We start from the raw sequence: 10,793 nt of genomic DNA on the forward strand, positions 1-10,793 counted from the left end.
ATATAACACCAAACCCATTATATTGTTATTATTGTTCCTTCGAATCAAATTGTGTGAGGCACAGAAATAACAAACATTTCTCTTGCATTTTTCTTCATCTTGGCAACTTGAGTTCTTTTCTTTGCACCTTAACCAGCAAGGAGAGAAAGGTCTGCCCGACGGGCCCTCTGTTCCTGGCTTTGAAAATCACATTGTATTCACTAGTGATGGTCTGATGAAGCTTCATGAAGCAGTGTCGTTATTTTCAAAGCCCACTAGATGGCGATCTCTACTCAATTTTTCCCCATTGTTTTGAACAATTGTCATCATAAAACATCAAATCATTTTTAAACTGATGAAGCCACCTACCCACCTTTAAACAACATGACACTGTATCACGAAGCTTCACCAGCTCATCACATGTCTTCTCAAAGAAAAACCCAGAAACATGTTCAAGTCGAAATTTTTTTATTGAATAAATGATTTTAAAAGGTAATAACATTGTTTAAAACTACATGATCTTCACATCCATTGCTTACATACTCAGAGAACCCATCTATATATATATTATTTAACCCCTCCCACTGAATGTTTTTTTTTTGTTTATAGCCATCTTTTTTTATTTTTTTTATATTCATAATATAATAAATGCCCGTTTCAAGTCTTGATACATTATTATCATTCCAATAAAGGGTTGGGGGGGCGGGGGGGGTTCTAGACCTACAAGGGTGTGGGTTGAATTCCCAATTCATGTTTCCATCACGTTTGAAGTTATCAAAGCACAAACAAAAATTAATTTGGAAAGAAAATAAAAGTGTGGGGAGTTACACCAGGTAACCCGTCCAGCCCAGGGTGGGGGGGTGGGGGGGGGGGGCCACTGCAACGGAAACTATTCTGTACAGTGACACGTAGAATTCAGTGTCTCAAAAAGTTCAGAACATAGAAAACCATGAAATCATTTTTTGATCCAAAAAAGTCAGTTTCAAAAGAAGTCCTGATGTACAAAAACAGTCATTTTTTTTCTTGTTATACTTTTCAAACCGGTTTTGTATAAAACAAAGTTAAACACAAGTTTATTTTCTTTCTTATTTTATTCGTTGTATTATTGTAGTTTTTCTTTTTTTCTTTTCTTTTTTATTTAAATCATCAGTTCGTCAGTGCGATTGTACACCAGTGCAGCTACTGGGTCCAGAATAAAGAAATCAAGCTTTTAATCTTTTCATCTTTTTTTTCTTTTTTTTTTTTTTAATGGCATAAAAAATAAGGAAAAATCCATCTTTTATACAAAGAATAACTGCTGGTCTTTAGGGAAAAAAAAACATTTAGAAACCCATAAAGCTAGGAGGCACACCATGGGATTTTCATTTTTGTAAATTATAGCAATACTAACAATAATAATAAAAAATAAAACGAGTAACAATAGCAACCATGTCAAAACTATCGTCGATGCATTGAACAGCATCAGAGACAGAATCAATGAAAATTCATTGAAAAAAATATCGGGTTGCACCGAAAAACAATTGAGAAAATTCGCACAGAAGAAGAACATAAAGAACATCTTGTCAATTGCAGGGGTTGGGTTTTTTTTCTCTTTTTTTTTTCTTCTTTTTGGAAGGACAGGAAGCCAGGCCTGGTGAGCAGCATTTGGGGCGTGGCCGCCGGCATCTTTGGTTCAATCGTACAAGCTAACACAAAGCTCCAGCACTCCAGCTAACAACCGTAGACCGCACAAAGGTAAAATGCCGAGTCTGCACTCTCACCCCCCGTGACTATCTGCTACAACAAACTACAAACGCCGTTCCGTAAAAATCACCCAATGAGGTATCGATGCTTTTTTTTTTTGTAATAGTTATCAGTCGTCGACGCTCTTAAAACTTCTGAGGGACAAGAAAACCGTCCAGCAGCTGGAGCTAGAGGGCAGGGTGGTCTCTGGCGAGAGCAGGTCTACCCTCCAGTTGAGGAAAAAGTTCTACGTACTGCACTCCGCGGACAAACACACCTCATCGGCCACAGGTATAGGGATTCAAAGGGAGGGGGGGGGTTTACATTTGACTTCTTGTCCTTTCAAACCTGCCGTGTTGACTTGCACAGGTACAACAAAAAAACAAAAACACCTGTTAAACAGATCTGCATATATCAAGGAGAGTCGACGTGTGAGGTTTTCTCCACGCCGGCGCGGCCGTTAACAGTACATTCCATAGCCCCGATGACGCCATTTCGCTGCCAGGACTCCGTAAAATTCAGAAGATCCACTTTCCCATAGGGAACCGAAAACTACCATAAAAATATCACCCAGACTTGGACTTTGCAAGCTGAGGCTACGTTTGTTTTGTTTTATATACGTGAGTGACAGTCCTTCGGTGTTGTTGAAAAAACAAAAACAAAAACAAAAAAAAAAAGTAGAGCCGCCACGAGCGGTGTGTTCCCGCCGCGAGAAAACCTCACACCCGACCGGTTTTAAAGTGTGATATGGATCGATGAGTCCGCATGACCAGTCACGAGATGTGACCACCCCAATATGAGGTTCAGATAGCACCAAAGATTTGTGGTTTTTTGAAATCTCTTGAAGAGTGTCTCAGCCATAAGATCAAGCATACGCCGTGGGTAAAACCATAGGTCTCGTACTCGTAACGTACATGCAGCTCGCCCGCATGTGTACACAAAGACAATGTAGATGGTCAATTTGGTTTTGCAGCAGCAGGAGGAGTCGTTGAGGGGGGTGGTGGGGGGTGAGGGGGTCGGGGTTGTGCTGTACCGCGGTGAACCAGGAGGACGCCACCGTTTTGCTCCTCCGACGCCGGTGAAATGTGACACGACCTCCTCCCCCCCTGTGGTGCGACTATAAGGTTTCTGGGCTGGGCTAGCGGAGGAGCAACCCCGACCGCGAGTCCTGGTCCACCGTTCAATAAATCATTCGTTTAAGGCAACACAATGTAAATCTGGGTCGTTCATGGGGTGGTAGTGGGGGGGGTTACTGTGGATGGAGTGCCGTGAAAGCCCTTTTTTTTTGCATAAATGAAAAAAAAAAAAAAGAACTCGTCAGTTAGTAAAAGGCTGGTACAAAAAAGAAAAGGGTTTGGTCAAGTAACAAGAACCTCTCGCCTTCCAAGTTTGACACTGAAAGACGGCGAGGGAGAGATGATCCAGGACACCGTGAGACATTCTAGAAACCGCCTCGTGCGAGTGAAGGTGCCGACGGTAAAAAAAAAAAAAAACGACTTATGACGAAAGCTCGGGTTGATTTTTTTCCGAAAAAAAAACCACCCGGGCCGTGAGCTCAAGCGGCGCCCGCGCTCAAGACTCCGAAAACCACAGCTGACTAAACACTTTCCTGCACTGAGGACAATCACTAGCGACGGAGCAGCTTCGACGACTCGACCCCTCGCTGTACAGTTTTAAAAAAAAATCCTACTATGACATACAAACATGTTAGTTAGATCACTTCTTTGTGCGTCTTCATTCAATATGACAGTTTCAAATACACGGTTAATGTTTTAGCTACTTCTACACACACACACACACACACGAGACGAGGGAGATGTGAACCTCGCATTCGAGGGGACGACCTTTGGGGATATGAGAAGGTCGCGCCGATTGAATGCGAAAACGTTTTTGTACTCGCACGAAGAAGTTTTGTTTTAAGAGAAAAAACATATGGCTTCAAGTATAGCGTTTCCCTGTCATGTGACTTCCTGCCTGTACACGGACACAATAAAATCCATAGCTTCCTATTTTGGGGTTTTTTAGGAGATAGAGAGATGGAGAGAGAGAAAGAGAAAACGCCCACAAAGTCCAATCATGAGCCGCCCTCAGACAGAATGGCTTCCACAGGGGGTCGCCTTAAATCTGAGAAGAATGAATGGAAGAAAAAAAAAAACGGATGAAGCCCTGAACAAAGGGTTGAAAACCTCCAACCTTTTTTTAACGGTTACATTTTTTTCAAACAAATCCAAATTCCTGATGTTTAAAGTTACATTGAAACAAACCAAACTGTGAGCTCAAACAATAAAAACGACCAGTCGCGTGGTCGAAGAGCGTCACAGTCCTAAAAAATCGAAACTTTGGAGAAGATATAGATCCAAATACAACCTCATGTCCTCTTTTTTTTAATGTTTTTCTACGTTTTTTTTGTTGTTGAGAGAAATCAGAAATAGAACTTCGCCATTTTAGGTCATGATTCGGGGCAGATAAGTTCTGAATAAAGCAAGAAAAAAGATTCGAGCGAGCCAAAAGAAAAAAGCAAAGCTGATGTGTTTGTTAAGAGACGTCCATCCACAGAATATATGCCCAATTCAGTTTGTTCGGAGACACTGCATGAGCACTTGTTTGATGTTAGACAAACAATGGAGGGGGGGGGGGTTACGTCTGCTGCAAAAACTTACAACCGCGGGGCGAAGATGGCGGGATCCTCGCCCCCGCGATTTAAAAAAATGATGTGTCGCGGAGCCCGTTGCCATGGGAGACGACCAGCATGGCAACGGAAACAATCATCATAAAATGGTACAGTAGTAGAAATAGCTAGACCAGGAGGGGGCGGGCTCTCCTGGGAAAAGGTCAGCAGAGAGGTCCAATGATTGGTCATGCGGCTCGCTGTCAGGAATAATGGTTGTAGGGTGGTAGAGGGTGCCCGATGCCGTTCTGGTAGTGATGGTGCTGGCGGTGGGCTATGTAATCAGAGTAAGCCATTGTCATCTTCTCGCTACGGTACCTACAATTGGACAGAGAGCATTACTGACTAACTTTTCACCACATTGAGTCGTCATTTAATCCTATTTTAGGACGTCATACGTGGCACGAATCGGTGACTATACACATGTTTTCTACTTCTCAAGTCATAGTCCGATATACCCCTTATATTGTCCCATGTATTCACCTCCATCTCATCACATTCTTCTCCACCATGTCTCTATTATCCAAGTTTCAAATCCAAACTTCTCCATATCAGACGTCTTCGCTCCTTTCATATCACTTTCATTTCACTATCATACCGAGTGGCCATCTTGGGGAATAACAGTCTCAAGTGGTTGCACTGACTGCCCAAATTCATATCTTTTGCCATGTGATCAAAAGCTGTGATTGAGAAAACGCAATAGCTGCTGGGCGGCAAAGCATTATGGGAGCTGTTCAGTTCAACGTTAGAGGTTTTTGAAGTGGAAAATTAAATGGCCACTACTTAACAGATTTTGTTTAATGCAGATTTATTTTAAGACGCAACACTTAATAAAACAAGGGGATACTCTGGCTGATAGTGGAAAAGCAAAACATCATCTCTCTCTCCAAAAAGTATACGTTTGGCATTTTAAAACTACATAAGTTGCTAGTCTTTCTCCCTCATCTCTTTGCCTGCGATGTCAGCAGCAGACCACACGAAAATATATTTGTGAAAGCAACCAACACAATTTACTTAATGATGACTTAATTATCATTTAGACATGCGCGAATTACTACTACCCACATCAATGCGCATTTACTGTGATAAAAAAACAAAACTTATCCATTCCAATCAAAATTCTTTTCATTTTCATTAGCTTCAGCTTATACTCCCCACAAAGGTACCTTCTTATATAGTTCTTGAGATCTGATAACCAAGTTCTAGGTTGATTTAAAACATTAAACTCCATAAATTTACTGATACATGAGACATAAGCTGTTGCAGTTAATACATTAACAAGTGTAAAGGGGTACCTTGGTTGCAAATATAGAATGCTGTGGTTGGGACTAACAGGACATATTTTAATATGAAACTGGGACAATCACGTCATACTGGAAAGATTTCAGTGAAATAATAATTAAACTACATCACCAAAATAATATCCACACCCCGATTATTCATACATTGGAAAGTCAGGATGGAAGAGTGGAATCAAAAACTGCCTGTTGTCAGTTGTTCAGAACCACCAAATCTGAGTTTTTTTCTTTACTTTAAGAAACTTTAAAATAACAACAATTTAATAAAAAATAAAATGTAATATACATTTCTCTGCAGTTTTCCTAACTGTGGGTTAAAACATGGAGTGCAGTGAAAGCTTACCTGGTTAACTTAATGGTCTTCCTGAATTCATTTGTGATGGGAGCTTTGTATCCTCCCTTTCGTAGTAAGGAATCTATGGTTTGAATGTGGTCCCATCCTGGAAGACACGATTTTTGAGAAGGCATTTAGAGGACACAGCGAACCCTGCTGGTTCTATATGTCATGTTAATAAATATACATCATGACAAACTACAGTTAATGTCTTGGTCGGACATTAATCATTCATTAAAAAAACAGTGAAAAACTGCACCTTGTTCCTTAGCGACCTCTGGCAGGTAGGTGGCGGTGCGCTTTGATCCTTTTTCATTGAAAAACTCTATCCTTATACCGTGAACACCCACCTATAATTTTAGAAAAATATACTTTTTTTTTCTTTTCTTTTTCTTTTTTTTTTTTAAATCACATTTGACCTTTGCAACAGACTAGTATACGTTACCATTTGCATTTCACACAAAGAGTTTCTCAATCTATGGCGACTGGACTCACCTCCCAGTCAAGGTAATCCCCGACGTCCTCAAAGTTGGTGAGAAGAGACACTGAGCAGAAGAGGCGAGGCAGCTCATCCCTTGTCATGGGAGGGAAGCGGCTGTCTTTAAGGGCACTGCAAACAAAAGTAAAACACTGAGCCCATGATCAAAAAAATGGAGTATTTTAGGACGTTTGTCTTCATCTCAATCTGCAACTCCTACAAAACAGAATGTAACAAATCGATTCAGGCAACAGCTTCACACACATTCGTCAATATTGTGACACAAAAGCCCCACTGTCTGTTGAAATGTCTTGTTTACAAGAATCTTGTTTAAAGAGTGGATTCTTTAATAGTTAAACTTGTTTCATGGATCTACATTGTGTTGGCTAGATATTTTAAATGTTTGTGTAATAAATAACTAAGCTCATAAACTGTGTTTTTAGTCATCTATATGATATTAATTTAAAAAAGTATATGGTGCTTACAGTAGGACAACATTTTAACACTCAATGGGATTTCCTTTAAAACTTGTAAACGTATTGGACTATGACGGCTCACCTGGTAAGGGTGTACTCCCTGAGTCCTGAGTGCAGATTCATGGCAGAAAATGTACCTATACAACCCCTCAACCGCTTGTCTCTGCCTATTTTCCATGTGACAAACAGTGGGCTGAAATGAGAAGAACAGGAGAAAGAGAATGAGCGACTTTGTCAGACTTTAGATGTGGATAATCAGTTTTTTTGGTCGCGGGTCTGACTGGATTTGCTGTGACGATGAGAAGACACTTCTCACAAAAATGATTAACACTTGGAACTTCATAAGAAATAGAATAACATTTCTTTGAGGATATAACTTTGTCTTTCTTACACCACAGAATCTTTGTAATTCACTGATGCTTAGTAGGAAATGTAAAAAAAACAAAAAAAAATGAGTAAAGTATTAATGGTTTAAAATGTGATGACTCACGACTTCCTTTCCAACCCTTGAGGTAATCGAATTGTCCCTTGAAAACGCCCACATAAATTCCACACAACTATATTACAAAGCCTTAATAAGGTCATCTATAATGGTAAGTAAAAGCAGTGGGAAACAAAACTTCCAATGCTGGACACAGGATAGTTTATGGATGAATGAATATTATCAAATCATAACCAATTAAAAAAAGCAAATGGATACAAATATTTGCTTTGCAAATACATATATTATAGTGATTCCCTCTTTGTTTTTTTTAACAGGATAGAATGTGAGCCATTTACCAGGAATCCCATTAAAACAACAGAATCCAGATGACCTATTTTGTGCGTTTCTGAGTTAATGTAAAACATAAGTTAAAAATCCAGTGAGGGAATAAAGAAAAGCAAGGAAGGCAGAAAGAAAGTCTGAAACTATCAAGTTACGGCTAGTAAAAAAAAAAAAGGTGGGGCCAGGACCTTCAGCTGTAGAAAAACATGCCAATAATGTCAGTGGTCAAACACAATTAAATTGTTATTATTATTATTAAGGGTATTGACTTTTAAACAGTTTTCGGAGTTTAAACAAACCGACAACAAAATGATGTAAAGTCAAAAATCCTCCATCTTTTCTTTGTCTCTTTACAGTGATTCATTTATATGTACACACACATATATATCTATATATACACACACAAACACACAATGCTCGCCGATGACAGCTGTCAGTTAATTTCGATCAATATAAAACGTTGACTTTACTTGAAATGTGAAAGATGTAGCTCTTTTAATTGTCGACTTTCCGAACAAAAGCCCATTTCAGCTTTAAGGTTTGACTAAGCTAATGTAGCTATGAGCTAACGATGCTAAGCTTAGCAATATGGAGTCCTCTAAAACTGTTAAACGTTCATTTTTCCACCAAGATAAAACGTTTAAACAACAAGTGTGTTAAACATTAATAAGTCGGGGATTTGTGGACATATTTGGTTAGAAATAAGGGTTCTTATCTCAAACGGTCCCCCATTTGTGTTGAGCGAGATTAGCAAAGCTTAGCTAACATCAACCGGCAATGTTCGGGTCATCGCTCCTCGTAAAGCTGGTTTCTAAACCCTTTTTTATTTCTCAAATAACGAAAAATGGCAACGAGTCGATCCGTTTTGTGGATAAAAAGAAATGCCACGATAGGTCATCGAAAAGAGTATGAATGATGGAAGATTTTTTTAAGGACTGTTAGGCCCTTTGCCAAAAAATGTCGAGCAGGCCAAACTTGACCAAAAAAAATAAATGTAGCGATAACGTTGAAAATCATTCTTTAAAAATCGTGACAAGATGACAGTCGCTATCTATTCAAATAAAAATCGGATAAGTCTAGTCGGTTAGTATTAAAAAAGAAAAGAGGATGCATTGTTATGTTTGCAGAAAGACAACAAAAGACTTACTAGGGATCGTTTGTAAACCTGGGTGTTCTGGGAGGCTGGTATCCGTACAGATGACAATAAAGCACGTCAAAACAGAAGCAGCACATCTCCGCAGACACCACCATTTTCCTGCCTCCACTTCCCGACCCGGATCCTGGACTGAGGTTCGGGGACAGACCGGATGAGGTGTAACCAGTCGGTGTTGGGGACAGAGCGTTCGCGCCGCCGCCGCTGCTACCACCGCCACTACTACTACTACTGCTGCTGCTGGAGCTGCTGCTGCTGCTAACGTTCCCCCCCGGTCCCCCTAGGCCGTTCGCTCGGCTCACGGTCGCGGACGAGCCAATCCCCAACTCCGACCCGCAATGCCCGACGGTTCCTCCCGTCACCCCGCCGCCGCCGCCGCCGCCGCTCCCCGCCGCCACCCCCGCCCCGCCGGGACCCCCTGATCCGGGCGATCCCGACAGTTTCTGCTTCTTCACCCCGCAGCACCCGGCCGCCATCTTGGAACAATCTGCACCGACACACCGCTTCCGACCCATAACCGTCACAACCGCGGCGGGAAGGGAAGGGTGGGAGGAAACGCCGGCGAGACGTAGAAGAAGAAGAAGAAAAAAAACCCACGTAATGTCGAGCGATAACACTCTCCACTGTCACCCCTGTCTTTTTTTTTTTAAACAGGCGCACGACCGGGGAAAAAAAATGGCGATATCACCGACGCTTTTTAAAAAAATATATAAACGCGTCACTTTGTTACGCGAAATCCATCTTTGAATCGTCAGCTGGTTCCCCCCCTCCCTAAACAAAAAAAAACGCTGGTTCCGCTAACAAATGGACCACCCCCCCGAATAATAGCAACCCCCTTTTTAAACAGGCGGTAATAGCAGGCCTTGACCGGAACCAGGAGGTCCAGATGTGTCGAGCAGCGAGTCAGCAGGACCCATAAGACGGATCTTCTCTAGTCACATGAAACAGGGCCTCGGTTCGGTTTCGGTTCGGGTCTCCGGACGAGTTAAAATGGCATCTGTCATTGCACCACGAAAAAAAAACCGCGTCAGGTCATTTTTTTCAGATGGCCCACATTTAGCACCTGCATGATGTTCTGATCTTGGATCTGCTGGTAGTAGTTAAAAGGGGGGAAGGTTTAAAAAAAAAGAAGAAGAAGAAGAAAAAAAAGGCTCAATAACACCCCCGCGTCAAATGCGGGAAAGTTTTTTCAATGTAGGATTGTTTGGAGGTGGTGGTGGTCATCCGCTTTTTAGGGGGGGCAACATGGAGAGGAGGAACATTCTCTTAGTCCGAGAAACCGCGAGGAATCCTCCGGGTCTGTGGCCGCCCCTCGCTCCACACACACCCGTCTCTCAGCTGCTACCATTCAGCGCCCGGTGGATCCAAGCCCAGTCTGGTGGCGTCGGCAACGTCGGAACCGGATTCGGCGAAAAAGAAAAATCTGCGGCGTTCATTTGTTGACACACACACACACACACACACACACTCACTCAGTGCGTAACGTCCGAAGTGGAGGGGCTGTTAAAAATGTTAAAATGTTAGCATGTGACCCATAATGGTGTCTGTATATGTGCATTAAAGTAAATAACACTATAACTGTTTATTTGTTTTGAATAGGAAACTTAACAGGAATAGGTTTTCACAAAAATGTTTTTCTGATATTTCATGATAACAAGCATGTAATAGCAGTTTTAAACAAGTTTTTACACAGAATTTCAACATGTCACGCTTTACGTAAGTAGAGCAAACGCGCCCTTTATTACTTAATAATGACTCATAATAAACATTATTTCCCCTACCAGGCCTATATAACCACCTTTAAAAATATATATTTGTCCTTTATTAATTAAAATAGTACGTTTTATTCTTCCTTGTATCTCATTAATGACACGTAATATGTACTTTATTATTATTATTATTTTTATTATTACGTTTCC

General features: G+C 41.2%; 1 protein-coding gene across 1 annotated transcript; it reads right to left on the reverse strand.

Annotated features, from left to right (window-relative positions):
* Positions 1-1,203: 1,203 nt before the first annotated feature.
* ammecr1 (AMMECR nuclear protein 1) lies at positions 1,204-10,324 on the reverse strand. The gene is made up of 6 exons (XM_087807030.1): positions 8,869-10,324; positions 7,038-7,148; positions 6,497-6,611; positions 6,261-6,351; positions 6,011-6,107; positions 1,204-4,687 (listed from the first exon to the last, which is right to left on the reverse strand). Exons 1-6 carry the CDS (start codon positions 9,387-9,389, stop codon positions 4,573-4,575), a joined length of 1,050 nt encoding a protein of 349 aa, XP_087663156.1. The 5' UTR covers positions 9,390-10,324; the 3' UTR covers positions 1,204-4,572.
* Positions 10,325-10,793: the final 469 nt, after the last annotated feature.

Source organism: Callionymus lyra, chromosome 14 (assembly GCF_982586985.1).
Source record: "Callionymus lyra chromosome 14, fCalLyr1.hap1.1, whole genome shotgun sequence".
NCBI lineage: Eukaryota > Metazoa > Chordata > Actinopteri > Syngnathiformes > Callionymidae > Callionymus > Callionymus lyra.